Here is a 24621-nt window from a genome sequence, read left to right on the forward strand (position 1 = left end):
CTCTTTCACTGTGCTGTGGGAGCCTGAAAGGGAGATAGGAAGATGAAAGGCAGCTCCAAAGTCTTACTTTTTCATGGAAGAAATAAATTCCGGTTACACCTGGCAACGCTATCAGCAAGGGATCTTCATCCTAAATCAAGGCTGGCTTGGGAAAATCCATTAAATAAAAGTATCTAAAAGCAACACAGATTTTAGTTAAGGATATTAATTAGCTTAAAAAGTGATTGGGAGGCACAGAGCTTACGCTTTAACCTCAGGAGCTTTGCTTTATTAGTATTTCAGGCTGATTACATGTGTCTCTGTCCACATTCAGTGTGCTCAGCTGGCTCAAACAGGGATAAAATGAGAAAATACTCAAGCATGAGCCACACTTCAGTTAATGTAAAAACAGCAAACTGTGTTCAAAGGAACAAGACTGGCTGGCTGGAGAGTCCTTCCATCCATATCTGGTCTTTTAATCTGCCTTTTGTAGCTGAGGCAGTTTGGCTCTACTCTGTTCCCTGGGTCCCAGAAATGGAGTTTTTCCCTGTGATGGTAGACAAAAATCTGCCATTTTCTGCGGTCTCTCCTTTGTTTCTTACAGTTCCTGATTCTGGCACCAGGTTGAGTGTTGAATGAAAGTATTTGGCCGTTCAAACTGGCAGAGCAGATCATCAACAGCCTTTTAAGAGGCTTAGGAAGTGTCTGAGGCAAGGCTGACTTGTGCTGTGGGTTGTCTTGGCCCTTTGTACGGGCCGTAATCCTGCAAGCGTAAAGCTCCACTTGTCTCAGTTCCCTTGGTTTTTTTGCCTGAAGCTGGTGTGTTTTTTGGAAGCAGAGCTCCATCATGTCACGATACTCAGGCAGATGCCAGCAGGTGGATGGGAAGCCCTTGGATGCTCCCTCTGGGGCCAGCAGCAGGGAGGGGACAAAGTGCGGCTCAGCGAGGATCGCGCCGCAGGCACCGGCAGCTCCTCCAAGGTGCTGTGAGATGCTCTCAGAAAATCCTTCTGGCAGCACACCCAGGCTTCTCCCTCCCAGTGCACGCATTCATTCCCTCATTCACGAGTCTGTCAGCAGGTTTTTGTCTCAGCCTGTGACCCTCCTGAAGACCATACATCTTATGTTCAAGCCCTGGAATGGGCTGTGACCTTCCCCTCTTGTGAGTGTTGTAGGAATGACCTTTCAGCAGGGTACTTGCTTACGTAGAGGGTTGGCTGGGAAGATTTGGCTGTGCTAGGGCTTTGGTCCACGTTGGCCTGAAGGGAAAGAACAAGAGTTCTTTATTCTCAGAAGAGGATTCAGATTTTACTTCTATGGTTCAAAGGTAACCTGTGTGCATAAAGTCTTTGAGTGCTTCCAACATGCAGCTCTTTCTCTGTGCATAGCTATTCAAGCCACCAGACTTGGTAGGGCAATTACTTTTGCAGTGCAGGAATATATGATTGTTTGTTTCAATAATTATTCCTTCTTCATTATCACTTAAAATAATAAACTAGAACAAGAGAAAAATTACAGACTGAAAAAATAAATTCTTTAAGTTGTGGAAGCATAACTGTTAGGGAAACGACTTCAGTAAGAAGGCATGTGGTTTTTTTTTCTTATGGAAAAGGGTATTTACAGAGTTTCAAATGCCAATTTACTGATTTATTGTATTTTTCAGCAACATACTGAGTGGATACATGAAGCAGCCTTGCCAGTAAAATCATACAAAAGGGGAATTTTCAGATAGGAAAGCAATCACTTTGACTACATTTTGGTCCATTTGAAAATTTTTTTAATGTTTTAATATCTTTTTACTGGATTATTAAATGATTTAACAATTAGAAAATTATATTGAAATGCTCATGGGTTCTGGATCCATTGGCTATGGGTTATGCCTGTGGTAATTTCTTGCCTCCTCTCCTGCAGCCAGCAAAGTTCTCTTTGGAGAACTTTGTATTTGGAGAGAGGGTGTGAAAAGGGTACCCTGGGGAATTCCTGGTTTAATTCCTCATATTTCCCTAGCCTTTATCGGGTGTAGCACCTTCTGCAGAGCAGAAGGGTGAGGAGTGTGGCTGCCACTGATTTCATGGTGATTTCACGGGACCTTGGGCAAGAGCAGGCACGAATGCTCCCCCGGCCGAGTGTCCTGTCTGGGCTGCTTGCCGGGCAAGGAGCTGCAGGAGAGCACCTATGGAACAGCCTGGCATTTACAAAGATCTTTAAGAGCTGTAGCTCAAATACGATGTGGCAGACTGTGCTATGCTAATTATTCTAAACACTCTCCTTATTCTCTTGTTTATGTTCCTGAAGCCGATCTGCCATGTTCCACCTGTTGAATCATTTTTAAGGCGGAATATTCTTCCCTTTCACTCAGGGCAAGCCTGGTCCTTTCCCACCCTAGCAGACTGAAGTATAAACCCAGTTTTGAGTGGAAGCAGGGCCAAATGCAGAACCTCTGTTTTTAACAGAGCCAGCCTGTGCAAATGGGAAGAAACCCCTGTAAATTCGCAGTTCTGCTTTAAAACCCTTAAGCATCTCGCCAAAACGCGGCTGGGCGCTGGGTTTATCTCCGTTTTCCAATGCTTCTGGGCTGTTTCCCCCGAGTTCCCCGCCTCTGTGCTAAACCCCTCCCCGGGCCGGGGTGCGAGGATCCTCCCCCGGCCGCAGGGACCGCCCGTGTGTCCCGTGTGTGTCCCCGGCATGGCCGGGCCCGGCCCGGGGCACTCGCGGGCAGCCCCGGGGCGCGGCAGGTGCCGGCCCCAGCATGAGCGTGATGCTGTGGCGCTGGGAGCACAACAACAGCACCATGAAGCTGGTAAGGACCTCGGGAACAGCCCGGAACAGCCCGGGACTGCCGCCGGTGGAGGGAGAATTCCCTTCGCACGGTTCTCATTAGCGAGCAGGGCTGCCTAGGGTGGCAGGGCTGCTGCTGGACCGATGCGCTCTCCGAGCCGATGCTCTTTTGCTACGGAGTCGCAGCCGGATTCGTTGCTTTTTAAATCATGTTTTGGGCTTGTTTAGGTCCGCTTGATGTTTCATCTCTGTAGTAATGCTCGTTTCAGTTATGTGTGTAGCCCTCTCCCCTCATCTTCATTTATTTACTGTCTTTCCTCTCGTTTTCTTCTTCCTGGAAGCAATTTTCTCTCTTTCAGTTTTGCTGGAATAATTTTGTCGCCTGGGAGCGTTTGGAGTTTTGTTTGCTCAATAAGTTTTTGTTTTACATTCCCCCTCCTCTTTCCCCCCATCCCCTTTTCTTTCTTCTCCTTTCCTGAAAAGTAAAAAAACCCCACTGCACATTGTAAGTATAAAGTGTGTGGCTGCTCCATTCCTGCAGCATAAATCAGCTCAGAAAACCCTGAAAACATATATGCCTGTCTGCTTGAATTACTGTCCGTACCAAGATATGAACTCTGATCAAAACTTGGAGAGACTTCTCATCAGCAGCTTTTTTTTTTTTTATGCTATTTGATGTAAAGAATCTCAAGACAGTGGCTGTCCAAGATAGCTTTAAATGTGTTTTCTCTGCTTCTCTGGCAGATTATTTAAACAAAGAAAATTACATTTCTATGCAGTTTTTAGAGGAAAGATTTATTTTCTTGAGAAGTTTATAATAAAGCCGCAGGATTTGCTGCAGGTCTAATCCTTTAGCCTTTATGTGTGAAAACTCTGTTGAAGTCCACGTGGGAGTTAAAGGTTCCCAGCACCTCTTCCTATCAGGCTCTGCAATCCAAGAAATTTATAGCGCGGCTGGTAATGTAACAATCTCTGTTTTTACATACTTTCCTCGCAAGAATGAGGTGATAAACACGTGTTAGTGAAGGAGTATTCAGCTCTGCACACAGCAGCAGCCCTTCACGTGGGGGGGATCAGATAGTTTCGGATATTTCACGCATGAGTAGCCCCTGGAATAATGAATTTGCGAGCAGGCGGTGGAAGTTGGCGGCTTTGTGTGGGGGTTGCCCAAGCCTGGCTCCAGCTGAAGCCAAGTATTTTGGGCGGGAGGTTGAAGTGAGTCCTTTCTCTCGCTTTTCATATGCAAAGAGCCCTTTAGGAGGCAGAAAGAGCTTATGTACACAGGTGTATCGCAAGGTCTTTGCATATACATTGGCCTTTAAACCCGCCCCCCGTGGGCTGCGCCAGCAGCACCAGCGAGAACTGAGCTATGAATTCAAACAGAGAAAAGGAGATGCGAGAAATCAAATACTTGGTGGTGTCCAACAAAATCCAAGTGATGCTCAGAGTGGAAGAAAAGTGCTGGACTTACCCACTCCATGGACAGGAGGAGAAAAGATAAAATCCTTCACCCCATACCCCTGCTGGACTCACATTCCCTGTCCAGCAGCAGATATTTATTGCCCCTGGAATTGGGGAATTACAGAGGTTTGCCTTGTGGGGGCCTGGCAGGGTTCTGGCTCAGCTTTGTGCAGAACTCTTCCTTGGTTGGTCTGTCTTGATAAAGTGGATCAAGGAAAGACAGCATTAATATATATATATATATACACACATATATATATACGTGTGTGTGTGTGTGTATGTAGTTTATTTATACATTACTTATATTTATTTATATTTATTATAGATATTATTTTACTTTGACACTCAGCTGAGCATAATTTTATAAATAAAAATTATATATATATAATTATATATAATTTATTATATATAACAATATGTTATATATAATAATATGTATTATTTTATATATTATAAAATTATATATAGAAATAATATCTATGATGTATTTAAGGACTATTTGTATATTATTTTAAAATAATATATATGTATATATATTTATATAATATGTATATATAGTATAATACATATATTATATATAATATGCACATTATATAATATATACTATTAATTATAATTAATATATACAATATATTAATGATATACACATTATATATTATATTATATTATATTATATTATATTATATTATATTATATTATATTATATTATATTATATTATATTATATTATATTATATTATATTATATTATATTATATTAGTATGTCTTTCCTGTGTGTATATATATATAATCCTCAGCTAAGTGAGTGTCAAAGTAAATACCTAGACCTTGCCTTTCTGCCTTCTCTCCTCCTCCTTCCTTTCTGTGGTTTTTGTGGAAAAAAGAATGAGAAAATGCTTGCCAGTCATTGCTCAGGGTGAGCTGATTATGGCTGCTATGCCGACAAAAGTCAGGTACATTCTGCTGAGAGTTTTGGGTGGTGATGGCAGAAATCACTTGGTGGTTGAAACTGTAGGATTCAGAGTATGGAAACTTAGGGTTTTTTTCAGATTTGTAATTAAGGGCTTTTCAGGCAGCCAGGGATAAATCTATCTGCCTGCTGTTATCACAGAATCTCCAAATATCAGATCCTGCAAGACTTACTCAGATAAGTTCATAAAAATTGTCATGTTGCCATAAGGGTGCAATGTGGAATAAGTATTTAATTCTGCTGAAACTTTGTGTTGGTAGCTCCTTTTTCATAATATTATCCTTGAATAATTTTGGGGGAGGGTGGCCTAATTTTTGTCACACATGATAGAATCCATTCAGCTGCCATCTTGTCATCTTGAATTAGCTGCAAACTACAAGGTTGCTTTCATCGTGTGTATGTTTCCTGGGCAATCATGTCAGGTTTCTTGCCAGTCTCTCTGGATGTTATTACTGGATATTCAGAGGAGCGGCCAGACAGTAACCAAGAGAATTTTCTTGCTGAATAGACTATGTCCACTTGCTGAGGTATTGCCAACTCATGGGAGAAAAAGAATGAATTGTGTAGCTTGCTCCTATTTGTGCTGAGTGACTTGTGCACAGCTGATAAACAGAATTGTTTTGACCTCAGAGTTCCTTATTCCTGGGTTTCTAAAAACAAACGTTTCATTTTGATTTTATTTCCACTTTACATTTGAGACTAACAATATTTCAGGGTAGACTGGCTCCTTCTCTTTGTTCAACTGTTCTGAGTCAGCTTCACACCCTAATGCAAACACCTTTTTCTGATGTAATCAATACAAGGATGGTTCCCACTCACTGTTTTATGGCTTTGACAATTCACAAGGGGTTGTAAAAAGCATGTGATCCTGTTTCTTTCTGCCAAGTTCAAATTGTCCCGTTCATATCCTAGGAGCCCCCAGCCTTGTAGCGTGTGTATACAACGTATACAAATATGAGAATGTTGCAGCCTTTTATGAGGTTTTTCCTGCCATTGTATCAGTAAAAACATGTTAACTAACCTGTCAGTATGTTACTGGCAGTAGATAACCTTTCCAGGCTGGGTTTTTTTTTTTTGTGGTTTGGTTGGTTTGTGTTAGATTGGGGTTTTTTGGTGTTTGGGCTTGTTTTGTTTTGTTGGGTTTTTTTTCTTTTTTGTTTGTTCATTCGGTTTTTTAGCTCATAAGAAACTAATGAAAGAAAACCCTATATATGTGTTCTCAAGATGAAACATTCTGTGCCTGACATGGTGTAATAAATGACCCCAGGATAAGCCTGTATTGAAAGATTTGTTTCTTTGAATGGAGTAAAAGGAACTTGACTGAAGAGCCACAGTAACGTCAGCAGAGGCTGTAGCATTTTATTGTGAAATGTACCACAATAGTGTTTCAAAAACTGGTTTTAGATGCACAAAAATTTGAGCGTTTTAGGTTTTTATTGATGTAGTTTATTTGTAACTTCTGTACCTTTTGTTTTTTCTCATTTGAGATCAGACTTATGGATTATACAGAGCTGGAGAAAACTGAAGGCTGCTCAGCTTTTGCTGTCAACTTTATTTTTTCAGTTTCTGTTTTCAGTTTAAAAAAATTGAATGGTACTTACTATTAAGCAGATATAATTCTTTCATGACTTTTCTCTCCCCATGATTATTTTCAGCTTTGATTTTAAAATGTGGAATAACATGAGAGAAAAGAAAGGTCTGTGTGTTTGCACTTAACATTTGTGCTGTCACCTTTGAGCAGGACCAAATTCTCATTTCCACAGCCACAGACAGGCTCTGGGTGTGGATGCCCCTTAGTGTTTCTATCCTTGCCTTGCTCCATAGGAGACCCTGAGATCCAAGGAGCAGGAAAATTGCTCCTGCTGAAGGGCAGGAGGTGCAGGAGGAGATGGACCATGTCCATATGGGCTGGGAAGAAAGGAATGACTCCTGCTCTGCACCTCCCCAGACATGTGCCAGGGTGAGTGGTGCCAGCTGGATCAGCACCTGAGGTTTGCACAAGTTAACAGGCTGGGTAAACCACTGGATTTTTAAAACATGTCCATGCAAAAAAAAAAAAGGGGGGGGAAACGTTATTCTTGTAAAATAGTGAGCTAATTCAAAATTTTCTCTGTGAAGAGAGTCTTAAAAAGTTTATCTCTATGTGTAAAATTTCAGTCCTGGTTTACATCTGACTTCTCCTTCTATTAAACATTTCCCTTTAATTCTCTTATCTCTGTGTGCCTTCTGGGCTGGTGTGGAGAATACAGCAAAGGGAACATACTTATTTGGAAGAAACACTTCATTCTGGAAGAGATTTTCAAGTGCTTAACTTAAAAACTGAGAGAGAAGAATTGACTGGGCTGATAAGAGATTTGCAAAGTTATGATTTGATAGGCCTATTTTTGCTAGCTGATTTAGCAATACTTTTCATTAAGGGCAAAAATTCCTGCAGTCCCCTAAGCTTTTGCCATCTCTGGTAGTGCTTATAAGCAGTTTATTGGAATGATCATAGCATTATCTTGCAGCTGACTATTGACTTGGTGTTGGAATTGGATCATAGTCTGTTACCCAGCTTTTCCAAGCCAAAAAGTGTGGAACTTCAGCCATTTGTTAGATGTCCAGATTGAAGGCTTAGTTGCTGGCACTCTACAGAGATTAAAATAAATAGTAAAGCATAATCCAGTGTTTCATAGGTTAGGATCCATCTGAAAAAGGCTGTTGCATGAAATCATACATTCCCCACACTTCTGTTTAATCACACAGCTAAGGAAATGTTCTTTTCCCAGAGAAGCCTGTGAGCTGACAGTGTGTTGTGGCAAGAGCACACACCTCTTTTCACGAGGATCAGTCAGCAAAAAGTCAGGAGAGGACAACAGAACTGTGACCTGCAGCATCATAAGGCTGTGCAAAAGGCAGACCTGTTCCTGCCAGGTGTCAGGAGAGATAAGGAGCTGTGAAAGCACTGAAACTATCAGGAGGCAGGTGAAACCTCAGCCACAATCTTACACACACTTGTGGTATCACTTACAAAAGATCAGTGCAAAGGAATAAAGGGCTGTTGGGTTGACCATGATAGAGAAAAATCTGTTTTCTTGGCACCCCTAACCAGGAAAAATAAAAAGGACAATGTGGGCAAATGAGTATTCTCTGTATAGACATCAAAATACAGCAGGGTTCTCCTATCACCACAGCAGGAACTGAAACAGGCTCTCTTTCAAAGAGGGAAGCTCCACACACCTTCTAGGAGTGACTTGGATCATTTATGACAGCACTTGTATCACACAATTAAATTCCCAGACACAAGGACAAGTGTGTGTGTGCATACACGTGCCAGGGACAACCCAGCACAGTGTGTATTTTTTCTGTACAATACATAGATACTTAAATATTATAAAAATCTAAATATCTTAAATTGTATTATGTCGCTGTCATATTTTCTGGAGAAATCCCTTTGCCCAGGATTCTTCTCCTGGGAAGCTGAGAAGCCTCAGAGAAAAATGAAAATAATAATTATCTGATTGCTTCTCCTGTGTTTTGCTGCTTTGGAATGTGGATGGAGATTGTTTATCCAACAGGTGCATGTTTGATTGGTTTCATGTGAATTGTTTTGAGTTAATGACCAATCACCAACAGCTGTGTTGGGACTCTGGAAGCAGTCACAAGTTTTTATTATCATTCTTTGTAAACTTCTGTCTGTATCCTTTCTCTATTCTTTAGTATAGCATAGTATATAATATAATATAATATAATATAATATAATATAATATAATATAATATAATATAATATAATATAATAATAAATTAGCCTTCTAAGAACATGGAGTCTGATTCATCAGTTCCTCCTTCGTCCTGGGGACCCAGCAAATGCCACAGTATTGGTTATGTAAGGAGTTGATGTCATTACAGAAATCAAAGTAAGCTGAAAACAAACACATGAAAATGACTTAATGTGCATATTCAGATGTTTATATCTTAAGATAAATAAGTGCTGTATTATAACTGCTTTGTTACAAACTATGCACGTCACATTTCAATGCAGATATCATTTAAAAAATCCTTATGTAAAGAGTTTCAGAAATGGAAATCTAAAAATATACATAGATGATGTATGTTGCTTGGTTTAGGCTTTCTGAAATATTCCAGATTAATATGTTTGTCTGTCTCAATTTAGAATTCACGTGTAGAGGTTTGAGCCTCATTTAATTCTGTTCTGGGATTAAGGCAGCAAACAGACTGGAAAGGGATTTGAGGTAGGTGATCCTTCAAAAAGCATTCCTGTTCTGGTACAGGATGCATTTTGGGATTGCAGCTTGATTTTGGCTTATTTACTTCTTTCCCTCACAGGACACTGAGGAATGATTAAAAATTCCATACACTTTTCTAAAAGCCTTACTCTTTCTTTTACTCCCTGTTGTATGTGGTTTTGTGCAAAGTCTTGCTCTGCAGTCATCTTATCCCACACAGGGATAGATGCAGATGGTATTTCATAGCATGTGAGAACGAGGGTTTCTTGTTTTAATCAATGTCAGGCTTCACTGTTACGGTGTTCTGATTAGTGTAACAATTTCATTATTTCCATGGCTATAAAATCTGAAAACCACTTGGCTCTTGCAATGGTGCTTGGTGGAAAGATGCCCCTGATTCTCCTCCAGCCTCATCTGCTCTGACTTCACAGCCTGTTTGTGTGCCTTTGGGGGGATGTTGCCAGCACGTCTGCTGGCTGCTCTGTTCCTCCTCCTCCTTAGTGTTCTGGGCAAAGAACCTCTTACTATGAAGTTCAAATAAACATAATTCTAAGAGTTTTCTTTCTCAAGACTTTCTCCTGATTTCCAAGGTAATTTTCTGGTACCATTTCTGCTCTGAATTCTTCCTTCTTGAATACAGGTGGCAAGAATGAGATGAGATGTTTCAGGTGAAGTCTTCCCAGGGCATTACACATTGCACAAGGGTTTTAATATGTCCTTAATTTAAAAATTTTGCATGTGAGTAAGGATTAAGTCTGTCATGCTACCAGTACTTGCCTTCTTTTTTTAGCAGATAGTTCATTATTAGGGCCATCATGCTGAGGCTGTGACTGCTCAGATGACTTTTCTGTCTGGAAAGTCTTACTTCAAATACACTTGTTTATTGTTGTAGTGGATTTGCTTTTTTATTTTCAAACGACAAACATAAATTCCTTATAGATTATCTGTGCAGCTGCTAATTTTATTATAACCATCCTAACCTTGTTGGCTAAGAACCACGACCCTACAGAACTTTTATCAGGGTGAGTACTGTTAAAGTGAAGGAGAGAAGATGGTTTTGGTGGGGAAGGGTTTAACGAGGCTTCTGAACTAAGCAATAGCTGTATATCTCTTTATATATCTTTTTTTTTTTTCCATCAGTATCTTTTACAATGAAGCACTGGAGAGCTTCTAGAGCACTCCTGAGTATCCGGTTTCAGTGGTGGAGTGGTGTCAGTGTTCTGGCATCTCACCCCTGTGCCCACACTGGAATGTGATAATGATCACCTGTGAAACAGTTGGCCATTGTAAGGCAATGGATTTTCTCCTCTCTGCTCTGCATTCAGAGATTTGCCATGCGGGCTGTTTCCGTGTTTCCTTTTTTAAAGAGATCTTTGGAGGTTTTTTGGTGTTGGGTTTTTTTGTTGTTGTTGTTGTTGTTTTGTTTTGTTTTTTTGTTATGACCAAAATGCAGGTAAATAATCTGGGATCAGAATTCTCCACCAGTGGATTCAGTCCAGGGCATGTGAAAAGACCAGCACTTCCAAAGGCTTACCTGACTGTGGCTTGGTTTTGGCAGAGACTTCCAAAACCATGCAGGTGCTGCTTTGTTCTCTTGTGATACATGCCTTAGGATTCAGAAGGTAGAAATATTATTTGTTGTTTGATTTTGGTTTAAGACATTGCAGTGGAGCATTTCCATTAGGAGAGGGTCCATGATGCAGGATACTGGGATTGATGAGGATGAGATGTCTGTGGGGAATAGGTAATCTGTTCTGGCCTTCTGTGGAAACATTTTCATGACTAAATACGGATTCAGGAGGCAAATTTGTGCCCTTTTGAAAAACTTTATTTAAATTTTAAGTAGATTGCCTAGATGGATTTACTGAGATCACAACCAAGTTGCTTGAGGTGTTGCTGAAACTTAAAGTGGCAGCTCTTGTTCTGGAGGTGTGCAGTATAAACATGTCTAAGAATTATTACCTAAATAAGACAAGGAGTGGGAGGGGTGACAGGCATAGAGAGATTTACTCAGTGCTGAACAAGTCCTTTTCAAGGAATAAAAGGAAACACACCTGCCAGTCTGGGTACCTTAGTCTCTTGTAAATATGATTTTTTTCCATGTGTCATTTCAACACTCTGTGTTTAAAATACTGCAAATATTGCCTGGTTGGCTTTTTCCTGTGTTGAGAGAGAATGGACGTATTTAATTAGGTTCCTTGCCCTCACATCCACATCCAGTTCTGTCTCTGTCCCCATATAACCTGTCCTTAACTGACTAACAGCTCCAGCACAGAATGGCCCTTGCTGCCAGGGGAGAAAGCCATCAGGTTTCTCACTTCCTTTAATGCATTTGTACTGTGTGCTATTTGATTTTCCCATTCTGCAGTGGGCAATGCCAAATGCCATTTCTACTCATGATGGGCGTGCTCTTGGGGGAAGGTGGGTGCTGATGGGAGAAGCTGAAATCCTTGTTTTGGGAGAAGCAAGCATAAAGGTGCTGCTGATGGTTGGGTCATTTTGGGACCTGTTCTGCCAAGGCCAGGTGGTGTCCCCATGAGCTGTGAGAGGCTTTGCTGCCCTGCACTGGAGATCACCTCCTCCCTTGATGTACTGGGGATGTAAGGTGACTCCACCAAGCAGGCAAGAAAGTTCATACAGTCTTGAGTGGGTGCTTGGGAGGCCTTCCTGTAAGATTATGCACTTTGTACACAAATAGAAGTACACAGAAATATACTTAGGGTCTCTTTGAGCTAAAGAGAAAATGCTTAATAATGATGCTTAATAATTTAGTTTGTACTCAGAGGTAAAACAGTACCCTTAATCCAAACTGCATGAAAGCAATAGTTTACTTTTTATGATGTACTTAATGTTAGGCTGGCTATTCATCCACAAGCAAATATTTTTGTTTGATAAAATAAAGATCCTTTAATGTAATTTTGAAGGCAGAGCGATTGGCTATGTGTGTTTAACAATAATGTGAATGGGGCCATGTGTTGGGTTCAATTTGGTGTCAGCTGTTCATTGCTGATCTTTGACTGGTTAATTTAATGTTCCCTGACGTTTGCTCAACAAGCTTTTTTGTTGATTTGCTTTTTTCCTTTTTCACTGACAAGTGATTGCCAGTGAATTGACTGATGAGAGAATGAGGGAGTCTCGAGGTGTTGTAAAGCAGCAAAGAGATACATTTGGGAGCCATGGATCATTTGCTGAACAGAGGAAAGGAGAGGGAAATTTTTAACCTTGTGTAAAAATTACGGTTTATTACTTTGTTAGACATCTGCTTTCCTGATGCTAATTGTGTTTAATCCTTCTTGGGGGTGGAGGTTGGTCTCAGGGCTTCTCAGTACTTTCACAGGTCTGCCAGTCTTAGCTGCCCTCGTGGAAATACCAGGCTGCTAATCTGATCTTCGGGTTATTTGCTTTTTGATACAAGCATCTGCAGAGAGCTGGGAGAACAAAATGTTGTCAGTGCAAAGCAGGTGTCATTAAAAATGTGCAAAGCCCTCCCCTAACCCTTATCCTTTATCCAAGCTTTGTCACATCCTACTTTATATAAAGAGCAAACATAAAGGGTCACACTAAATAGACACAAGTGTTTAAAACACTACAAAAACTCATTTAGACCATCAGAATACTTTAACGTGCTATTTACTACTAGTTATACTAAAAAAAAAGGAAAAACGGATAGTGTAGAAATAGAGGAACAGATGTACTAAATACAGTTATACTGTCTGTAAATGCTTAGTTCAGAATGTGTTGCTGAGAGCTGGACAAATGTCAGCACACAAAACTGCACAGACTTAGTCCCTTAGTCTGATTTAGTGTACCAAACAGCAGCAGTATTCCATGCTGTGTTTTATACCACATGGACTCTTGGGGCTTTTTTCACTCGTTTGATTTTGTGCAACTCAATATCTCAGTATGTAAGACTGCTCATTTTTCAAGTAATCCCGATTTTTGCCAGTTATTGCTTAAGCTAGTTCATACTCAATAATTATTTCTTTGGCCAACTGTGTTGTCGTAGTAGTAGTAGTAGTAGTAAATTTTTCCCTTATGCACTAATAAAATGAGGTTTGAGGACCTCATGCCAAAACATGCATCCTTCAAATCCTCTAGGAGCTTCTGAATCATAATAAAGAGATCTGTATCTTTTGAAGGCACTACTGTTCCAACTCACTAATATTCTTTACAGTGTGTGCTGGGAAATGTTAGTTCCTGGTGTTTCTCTGTGCTCTTCAGAAGTACCTCTGTGTGCAACTCTGAGTAAATCTGTGAACTTCTCAATGATTTAAAAGCTAAATTGTGCTCTGATTTGCTTGGTTTTTTCTTCAGGATCTCTTAGATAGCATTGTGGTGAGAGAGGATGAGCTGACAGTAATTCCCCTAAGGATCCATTTTTCCCAACACCTCCTGGAGACATAAATTTGCCCTGTGGAGCAGAGCAGCTGCTGCCTTAGTCAGCTGCAATACAGTTCACTAAGATGTTTTCTCTTTATTGGCCTTTGTGTCAGAGTCACTCTGATGGGGACGAGCCTGCACTCCCTTGAATGTGCCTGGAAGTGTCACTCACCTCCTTCAAATGATGTCCATGTTTGAGAGCAATGGGGCTGGCCCTGAACCACTGATTGTCATCTGCATGGACCCGTCCTGCCAACGTTCCCAGGGTGTCACAGCCTGTATTCCATGCAAGGATTTGTCACTTTGCTGGGGCTGCTGAGCATGTTCTAGTTCCAGATATAGCCACGGGTGAAAGGCTGATGATGCCTGGCAGTCTTGCCCCTCGAGAGTCCAGCAGTGATGGCTCAGGAGAAAACCTTCCCAGATACCTCCTGCAGGTTATTTGTGGAGATAAAAATGAGTTTCTAACCTCGTAATCATTGTGGAATTGCATAAACAGAATTTTCAACAAAAGGGTTGCCAAAGGTATAAAACAAACACTGCAAAAATGACAGCTGTAGGAAATTCAGCAATAGAATTGTTTTGTTCAAAAAACACCAACAAAATCAGACAAAAAAACCCACTCACAAAACCAGAAAAACCTCAAACAAACAACCAATCCCAAATCCAAGTGGTGAGCTGCTCTTTCTTTCAGGTTGTTTTAATAGTAGCTTTAATTTTCATTCACAACTCAACCATTTCCCCACAGTTTAATCAATTTGTTGCAATTTAGCTTTTAGATGATGCTCTTAGGCTGCCTTTTGCAAAAAGTGACTTGTAACCTAAAATCCCAATATAGTGCTACAACAGCTGCTGCAGCATTCTTTTTTCCTTTTTAAATTTTCTTTTTTTGGTTTATTTCTGAAGTTTTAAGATTACAGAGCTTGAACTGTAGTTAACAAAGAACCAGGTGAGTAACTGTATTGCTATAAATAATAGTTTTTCAATCTGGATAACAGGCAGCCAGTCCTGATAGCTCTTTTTTCCTTTTTTCCCCTTCCTAGTATTAGTATCTCTGCGGTTAATTTCTGAATCAACATTTTATATGGGTGCATAATTCACTTTTTTTTTTTTCTTCTTCTTCTTTTTCAAACTGGCAGCATGCTCTTTGTTCTGCATTCCTCCAACCCTTGCTCCAGGCAGAAAAGAGTAGCTGATGTTGCTGGTGTCCCTAAGCCTTGTGTGGAGGATCTGTCCTTCAGATGATTGCCAGTAAATTGCTCTGATTTTATCTGCAACTAAGCCACCACTCTTATCTGATGTTATTTTAAACCATGCTTACTTTCATACAGAGGTGGGTTTTCATCTGCATCCTGTGGGAACATTTGACCAGTCTGTAGCATGGATCAAAATGAATGTTCTCATCTGAAGGAAAACTGAGCATTTACCAAGTTGTTGTGTGTGTTTTTTTTTTTTTTAAATAAGGTCAAATGTTTGATTTCTATGAATCCCAGTAAAATGACCACAAGGATTAGTTGCAGGAGTTTATAACCTGTAAATTCCATATAATTTTTCTTCTTGCTAAACCTTTTACTCAGCTGATATTAGCAATGTAAGTTTGCTGGAGTAACACTTTCCTAGGTGTAGGTGTTCAGGCAAAAGCAGGACTAAATGCAGGATATCAAACAGAGAAAGGGACTGTGTAGGTGTGTGTAAAATTACATTTGAATTTGAGTGATGGAGGCCCCAGTGAGGATAGGCTGCTGTCATTGCCTTGTGCTTTCTAAATTTTCCAGAGCTTGCAGGTCTTTTGATCATCCTCCTTGCTGCCTTATAATTCTTGAAGGACTTTTAATAATAAAAGTATTTCAACCGTCTGCATTTTAAAAAGGGATGTACGAAGAAAAATCATAAGGAACTGATAATAGTCTTAGCCTCGTGCAGGTCTGTTTAATGGAAACATTAAACAGCATTCCATGCTGTTTAATGGAAATTCCCATTAAATATCTTTATGGTAAAACTCTTTCTGCTGGAAATAGATGAAGCCTGCAGTTGATCTGCCTCGTGACAGTTCTATTAAAGGACTGTGCTATATATATATATATATATATTTCTGTAGAAAGCTTCAGAAGCAGTGCAAGAATTATTCCTTTTGGTTGAATGATTTTTTTTCAGGAAGGTACAGGAGGCCTATAAGTGGATGATGGCTGTGTGAGGAAGCTCTCAGACAGAGATGCCCAAATCTCCTGTACCTGTGGGAATTGTGCCTGTACTGTCACTTCCTGATCAGCCGTAAAATATATTTTTAAATTATTAATTCTGGTCTACTGTAAGTTTTACTTTACCAGATTTTTGGGTTTTTTTTTTTAATGTAAAATGAGGCATTAAAAGTTCAGTATCAGAATTTCTAACAAAACCCTACAGCATTGATTTTAGCTGCCAGATCAATGAAAGCACAGGCTGGTGTCACTTCAGTGAACCTCTCTAATTAGGAGCATAGGATTTGCCATCAGAGATCAGGCCAGTGGTTTTGTGAGTCTATGAGCATCCTGCCTGCAGCAGTGCCCACCAGCTGGCTCTGGTGGAAGTGGCATCCCCCCTCCCTCCTTCCCCAACAAGGCATAAGGTCAGTGGGAGATGAAAAAGCAGAATTTTCCTCTTGTATCATGCAGGGAATCATTCTTCATCCCAAAGGCAGGGAATTGGTAACTGGGGTCTTGGCCAGACTGCCTGTAAGTGGCCTTCAGGGATAAGATTACTAATTTTTTGTACAGTGCTAAGCTAAACTTAGCTACAGAGGTTTGCTCCTTCCCATTAGGAGGGGTATTCCTTAATTATTTATAAATAAAGAAGTACATTTGATTGAGAAGGTCTTTGTGACACAGACTGTAGTGGAGAAGGGAGAACTAAAATTTTTTCTGTAACATCTGCACTCTATAGCTTTTTTTTCTATATTCCCTTAGTCTGCATCATAGCTGGGGACATTGCCTTTCTCTGCCCCTTTAAATCTGATCTAGTGCCAAATGTGTAGCTTTATCTATTGCCAATTTTCTTCTGTCTAATTGGCATATAGATCATGGTACAGAAATCACTCCCAGCCTCCTAAATGGAGGCAGGAGGAACTAAGCTGGGAGCAGGGTCAGCATTGACAATTTAATGTAATTTAGAAAGTTATCAGCCAGTGGGAGATTCAGTTAGATTTGTATCTGTGAAACAGATGGCCAACTGCAAGACCATTAGATTAGGTTTGCTATGTTTGTGGAAATTAATTCAGCACTCTATTTTTTTGTTTGGGGAAGGAAAAAAGAAACAACTTGTAAGTGCTTAGCAGGAACAATTTATAAAGATGACCTCATTTCCTGTGAAATATGGTGAACCCCTTGTGATCCCAGGTATGCAGGAGGCTTTTTTCTGTAGCCTGATTTCTGGGCTGTGTGGCAATATAGTGAATGACATAACAAAACCAAAAATGCTTCCACCCATGTATAGATGGTTGTTAGTATATTCAAATGCAAGAATTTTACCTCAAGATCTCATTAACAAAACTTTTAGGGCCAGAGACCTATGTGGGCTGCATCCTGTCATCTGTATGTTGATACAAATATTTATTCATATTTCCTTTTTCTCTACTGAAAAGTGAGGACCAGATTTTAAAAATGCTGGAGATCTGGCACTTATTTAGTTTTGTTTAAACTATCTGAAGTTTTCTGAAAGATTGGTTTTTGATTTTGATGGCTAGGAGGAAGATGAGCTCTAATGGGAAAAGCTGGGTCCTTCTGAGATTCTTGGTCTTTTTGTGTTTCTTTTGGGATGGAGTCTCTGCCACGCAAATTAATGCTCAGCTGTCACAAAATATTTTTCACTATCTTAAAAATGCAGCTTAAAGTAGGTCACACTTAGGATTTGTCTAGCCAACTGTCCCATTTCTGACAGTGCCCAGTAGCTGGAGGTGTGTTAGAAACATGGCCAGAATATAAAAAAAGTCTTTGGAAAGGTAATTGGCTCTTTCTCGTTCTTACTCTTATCATCAATAAGCTTTAGAAATAATGGAATTAATATGGAATTCTTTAACTACCAACTTCATTACTGTCCAGTTCTTCAGTGTTCCTGTTGAGAAGAGTTAAATGTGCACTCAGTAACTGAGACCTGAGTACATGCTTGAAGCAATCATGTGGTCAAGTCCTTGCTCGAGTTTGGGTCTTGTTTCCTCCTTTTCCATCTCCAGATTTTGCATTGATCTTGCTTGGCAGATAAAGTGGTGAATTGTTGGCCTTCCTAGCTCAGCTGCAGTGATTTTTCATCCATGTGTTGGTTGCCTGTTGCTTTATGTTGTTCCAGGTGTCAGAGAGCTCTGCCTCTCGCCAGCTTCTGGCAGCCCCAGAGGCACTGCCTCTCCTGAAAAGCCTTGGACACTGAACTAAATTACATTTTCTGGAGTGAGGGAGGAAGTGCAGCTGACTTTTACTCTTTTTTGAGTGGCATTAGATGCTCTGTTTGTGGGAGAGGAGGAGATTTGGCTGGTGACTGCAGTGTTGATATGGACTGAGCCTACCCAGGCCCTGCTTTTGAAGTCTCATTTTTGTCCATCATGCACTAAGCAGACCCAAAGGGAAATGTTGGCTGGTCCTTCTTGGCTAAAAGAGGGCTAGGATTTGCTGCGAGACCAAGGCCAATTTCTGTAATTCCCTAATCCCCACAGCAAACTGATTTTGTTAAAAATTAAGAAAAGCTTTTGCAATGTTTCCTGGCCTCGGTGTTTGGATCAGATAACTTTCATCTTCATGCACTGCTAGGAGTTGAAAGGGTTTAGTATGGCGTGCCTTAGAAACCAATTTTATTTTTACTTGGAGTGGCTTCACATCTGTGAAAGTTGTTTTGATGAATTAATCCTCTAAGCAATCAAGAGAAAATGGAATAGAGGAGTGACTTTGTTCTTAAAATGCTACATGGCAAATCAGGTTCCATTTCCAGCCCTCTTCAGATTATTATCTCCTGGAATCTTTTCCTTGCCCTTTGTTTCTCAGAGTCCAATCCAGCAGTGATGGTTCATCTGTTCTGATCCCTCCTGCAGCCATGGCTCTCTGCCCAGAGGAGATGATACTGCAAACACACAGATTTGTGACCCCAGGTGAAAAATACCAATGAAATTACAGCAGCTGTTTGGAACAGTCTCTCATATCTTTTCCAAATGGAGAAAATGAATCTGTCTTTATTAGAAAAGTTTAGAAGACACATTTAGTGTCACAAGCCAAGGGTACATGGAGTTTTGGGAACTGCTCACACTGAGTGTTGGGTGCTCACAGCAGAAGCTGTAAGGCTGCAGCACCCTGGAGTTAGGTCCTTCTCCCATCTTCAGTGGTCAGAGTTTTGGGGGGAACACGTGCAAACTCCCCCCTTCTCCCACTCAGCCTGTCTGCACTGGCAGAGCTGTTGCTCACAGCACAGTCCTGAGCACATCAGAGCCTGTTTGGGTAAAGCAGCTCCTTCATGTTCTCCTCAAACTCCATCAAAGCCCCTCTCGTCCCCCACCTCCCCAAAACAAACACCCCCTTTGCTGGGGGGAGAGCTGATGTGGAGACACTGTGGCTCCCAGGCTGTTTGCTTTTCATGGAGCACTTGAAAGAGCCCCATGGATCTGACTTTGGCAGGCATGTGCCTTTTGAAAAATCAACAGTGAAAATGTCAGACATCTATCCTTCAGCTTGGCAAGAGGGGAGGTGAGGCAGCCGGTGCTTCTCACCTTGGCAGCATCGCCTGTGCTATTTTTTTTTTTTTTTTAATATAAAGAATTCCAGCCAAGCATCTTACAAGTGCCAATTCTCTGTATTTTTAAGGAATGCCAGCAACAGTGGTCAGGCCATGGAATTGAGGCTGACTTGCACATGGTGGGGTCTGGCCAGAGGGCAGGCAGCCCTTGCTGCACCAGGTCTCATTCAGCCTGATGCTTTTTAGCTTGCATTTGTGATGGCTAAAACCTTCAAATATGCTCTGAAGGTCTAAAAAAAGGTGTACCTGGTGGTTTTTATTATGCAAAATCTTGGGTTCCCTTTCAGAGCATAAATTTCAGTAGATTTTAGAAGCATTTATAGGAAGGGGATTGTCTCTATAGTAGGTTAAAAGCCTCCTGATTGTGTAAAAAACCCCAAACAGCCCAAAACAACAACAGAACAAAACAGTCAAACAAAACCCCAACAATTTCTTTAATCATTCTTTTAATGCCTGCAGTGTCCAACACAAAAGACCTGCCAAACTTTACTCTTGCTGTAAATAGCTTTGATATTGTAAAATATACTGATCCTGTTTGAAATTGATGCCAAACATTGGAGCTCTGTGTTAGACACAGAGAGAAGGGAGCAGTGGGGGTGTAAGGGAAGAGCTGCAGGAGGGGTGGGATTTGTACAGTTTGACTGTGTCAGAAATCTGAGCACTGTGCATGCATGTCTTCAGCTAAAATTAACCACCCAAGCTTCTTCACATGCCAGCATATATATAATCATTTAACTGTGGACCCCTTGAGAAGGAAGAGCAAGCTGGACTCCAGCAGATATATTCACATTAAATATGCCAATAAGTGGTATGACCTTCCAGGTCCCTGTTCGTGGGAGAAGTAAATTTTCCTGTGACCATTATAAAAGAGTAAGCAGCTCTTGGCTCCTGGATCATGGCAGTGGTGCTGTTGAACAGTTACTAACTTCAGCCTTAGAAGTGTTATTTTGGTTTTGTTTTGTTTTGTTTTGTTTTTTTTTCCTTCTGCAGCTTCTTAGGATTTTCTGTGGTTTCTCTTCGGAGTAGATATGTGCCACCATTCCAGATAAGCCCTCTTCTCTTGCTGTTTGTGTGTGGTAGTAGATGTAAATGGGTATATTTTGTCTATGCCAACTGTGATATTTGAAAATGACTTGCTATGCACTTCAGGTGACTTTTTTAGAAAACACTGAAAAAAAAATAGTGCATTTGCTGCTTTTGTTCTCTGAGGTAGATGATAATTTGTTGGTGTGAGATGAGTTCAGTTGTTTCACTGCAGCCAAATGTGACTGGGAGTGGGTTTTGCCAATCAGCTCAGCAAACTGAACTCTATTTCACTTTGGGGTCCGCCAAGGAATCGCTGCAGGTGTGAGTGCAATTCTCATTTTATTCAGGACTTGGTGGGGGTTTTTGCAAGGGGGAATCAGAGAGTGGCACCTGCTTGGCATGGTGTGTGTGGCTCCAGCTTGACAGGGATGTGTGGATGGATAATGGGAGCATTGAGGGTGCAGTGTGCCCGGATGCCAGCACAGTCACTGTCCTTGCTTCACCTTGGAGGCTGCTCCACAGGAAACTGCTGCTCTGCTGTGAAATATCCAGCCCTCTGTGTAGGCAGCACCTGTCAGTGACAGGGCTCAGAAGCTTTGCAACTGGGGTGAAAAAAAGGAATTCTCTCTTTTGCTCCTCTTTTATATTAAATGTAGTAGAATATTCAGTGGGGAAGGAGTAGGAAAGGTGCCAGCTGGGCAATTGAAAGCACGATGCTTGTTAAGTATCCACCAAAGATCTGCTCTAAACACACTCAGTGCCTGCTCTGAAGTGTTCACAGTCCAAGGCTCTATTCCTGGAAAGGTTGCAGGCCTACTAAAATTGACACATATGCTTGGCTCTGTGTGCTGTGAGTCAGCCCATTGCTTTTGAATAGTAGTCATATGCATGAGAAAAGCCCTCCTCAGCTGGGAATAAGGCTTTAAAGAGAGAGAAATAAGTAGTCCCAGTGGTGTTTAAATTATCCATTTATCTATTTAACTTCCAAGGGCTAATTTATGTACACAAGTGTCCAGTAAGATGTAATATTCAGAAGAATATCCCCACCAGCTGGGTAATAATTCAAAGCAGTTGCAACAAACACTTGCACATCTGAGTAGAAGGAATAATTTAGTTGGGTTGCCTTAAGAAATTTAAAAAAAAAAAAAAGAAGCAGAGTTATCTCTGTTTCCCCAGAAATGTGGGAATTGCAGATGGTTGTGGGTCAATTCTCAATAGTTGATGATAACTCCAAAGTTCCAGCACTTCAGGTCATTGAGAGTCCTGGCATCATGTTAGACACTAATTGGTAGGTCTATGTGCATATGTGTGTGACAGCTGTGTTTAGGGGATTGCAAATCATACAACCAGAGAGTGGTTTGGGTTGGAAGGGACCTTAAAGATGATCTCATTCCACCCCCCTGCCATGGGCAGGGGCACTCTCCACCAGAGCAGGTCACCCAAAGCCCCATGCAGCCTGTTGTCCATAGGTGACATTCCAGGGAGGCAATGCTGCTCTCTCACCTGCCTGCTGAAGGGAATCCACCTGCAATTCAGCCCATCACTGCCCCAGGCTTGGAGTTTCCCGTGGTTTCCTCCCTCTGTTAGCTGCCTTTGGTGCCAAGGTGCTTGGTAGGATTGAGTAAACAAAGCTCCAGCCCTCCATCCCGGCTTTCCAGATGTTTCCAGGATCTTGGACCAGGGAGGAGAAGTGATTCAGTCCTTGCCTCATGTGTCCTTTCCTTCTGGGCTGGGAGTCACTGGGGACTCAAGGGCACCCCTAAGGACAATGTGTGTTTGCTTTGACTCCTGCTGTCCTCAGACCCTCATCCTAAAAGAAAAGGAGCAGGCAGAACTCTTTGCTCAAAGCCCACTGACACCTTAAAGTTGTCACAGAGAAATGGAGTGACATGTTATTAAGCCTGTGTCCTGCTTTTTAAGCATTTGTTTTGGTTTGTTTTGTTTTGCAAGGATTTATATTGGGGAAAAAGCCATGCCAGAGTGTTTTTGGATGGCAGTGCAAAGTTTAATTCATTCTGGAGGAGTCAGCATTACCCTTTTAGTGGAATTTGTGTCTTGGTACAGATGTACAGATAGAGACTTCTACAGGGTTTAAGAACCATTTAGGGGCAACTGAGGCCACAAATTGTAAGAAAACTTTAAAAAAAGATGTGTGACAAATGCTGTTAAACTTGATTTTTAATTTTTTTTTTTACCATTTGCTTCCTTGTTGTCCTTTTTGCCAGTAACTCAGCAAAATATTGTCAGGGCCATAATCTCTCTGCACTTTCAAAATATCCATTATCCTTCCTGTGCTTCCTTGGAGCCAGAGATGCTTCAGAGGGATGAGCTTTTCAGCCAAATCTTTGACTCTAGCTGTTCAGCTCTGGGCTTTGCAGTGTGGTATCTGTTAGTGAGATCATTGTGTTGGACTGGAGCATGGACCAACAGGAGATTGCAATTAGTGTTGCCAGTGAAAAATTGGGATTTTATGACTCCACATGTGCAAGCCCCATGACACTGGGCAGCAGTGAGTATCTGTGGGGCTTTTCCAAAACCCCTCAGTGTTGTAAGGACTGCAGGCATTCCCCTTGGGTCATCTCAGTGTGTTGTGGCTATTTTTAGGTTTTGGGGTGGTTTTTGTTTCCCCTGAGAAGGTCAGCAGGCAATGTGGTTTGGTTAGCAGCAGCACAGGCACTGCATTGTGGTGGCTCTTCTGGAATGGGAGCTCATCAGTGTGACTAACCCTGCTATTCAATCATGAAACAAGCCTTGCTCTGCTCTAATTATGCTGCATGATGTCAAAAAGATATTCTTCAGCTGTTACCAGATTCATGAGGGCCTGATTCATGATAATTATTGGGAGAAAACAATCAGAGTCTGATTAATTCGGAACGGACATGGTAAGGGAAGGAGAGAAAGATTTGAAAATTTACTTGGGCATTGATTATAATTAGATTTGTGTGTGTGTGTGTAAATGAGAAACAAGGAAGAGATACAGGCATATTTTCTACTTGCATGGAAGAGAGACATTCTTTTCAAGCAGAATCCTTTGCTTTTCATGAGTGTATTTCAGAATACTGACCCTCAGGCAAAACCAATATAAACTGATAAGACCTGGCACCTTAACCTAATTGCAGTCCCAGGGATACACTGATCCTCTAAAGGATCTTCCTGGATTCATTGCTCCCATGACTTTATTCATGGTTTCTATCCTGGTTTTGCTGGTCAGTTCTGCTCCCCAGCCTTCTTCAGGGGCTTGGGGGTGGCTGTGTGGGCTGGAACACCCGAGCACTTCTGCAGAAGGCACCTTTTGTACTGATGCAGTGCTCAGGTACAGGGCAGGTGGGCTCAGGTGTGCTGGGTGTGCTCTCTCAGCACAGCCAGAAATGCTGCAGGAGCCTGGGAGTGCCAGAGGATTCCAGGGTCTCCTGGCTGGAAAGCAAGATCCTTCTCTCATCTGAAATGTGCTTTAAAGATGCAGCTGTGAGGCCAAGGAAAGGGCAGTGGGGAGAAACCCCACTAAGTTTCAAAATTCTTCAATCTTGTTGATGGATGACAGTGTTCAGGCCTTTTTCTTTACAGACAGAGTTCAATTTCTTTAGAATTTGGATTCTTTTTCCCCCAAACCTCGGTGGGTTTTGCGCTACATTTTAGTGTTTTAGCTATGACTCATTATGTACTGAATATCTCCAAAATTGATCCTTAACTGTAATGCTCTTATTTCAAATCTGGTGGATCAAAGGGGCAGAGAAGAAGTGAGAAGGAAAAGATCTTTCACATAAGTTTTTAATTTGTTCCCAGAAAACTGGATTCCTAAGATCATACACTACAACAGAGGGAAAAAAAAGCTACCAAACAGCTGAGTCCACCTTCAACAGAAGCTGGGACTTAGACCTGAGTTAAACATTAACCTGCCTTGGACAGAAAGATCTGCTTATGGTGATAATGCCCAAATCACCATGGTCACTTGATTTTACTAACCAAAGTAAAGAAGCTGCCTCCAGTGATTTTCCTACTGTGTGAAATCACTGAAAAGTTTTAAAAGCCCATGCTGGTGTGTATAATAAGGCAATGT

The 24621-nt window shown here is 41.3% G+C and overlaps 1 protein-coding gene across 6 annotated transcripts in view; it reads left to right on the forward strand.

The window, feature by feature from the left end:
* Positions 1-24621, forward strand: part of NAV2 (neuron navigator 2) — a 386104-nt gene that overhangs the window by 203211 nt on the left and 158272 nt on the right. The window contains exon 1 of one of the 6 annotated variants that reach the window (XM_077179508.1): positions 2723-2779. The exons of the other annotated variants lie outside the window; for them this stretch is intronic. Coding sequence (XP_077035623.1) covers positions 2729-2779 — 51 coding nt within the window. The 5' untranslated portion in view covers positions 2723-2728. Of the gene's footprint in view, positions 1-2722; positions 2780-24621 lie in introns of those variants that run through there. 6 annotated transcript variants of the gene reach the window in all.

The sequence above is a fragment of the Agelaius phoeniceus genome, chromosome 6 (assembly GCF_051311805.1).
Source record: "Agelaius phoeniceus isolate bAgePho1 chromosome 6, bAgePho1.hap1, whole genome shotgun sequence".
Taxonomy (NCBI): Eukaryota; Metazoa; Chordata; class Aves; order Passeriformes; family Icteridae; genus Agelaius; species Agelaius phoeniceus.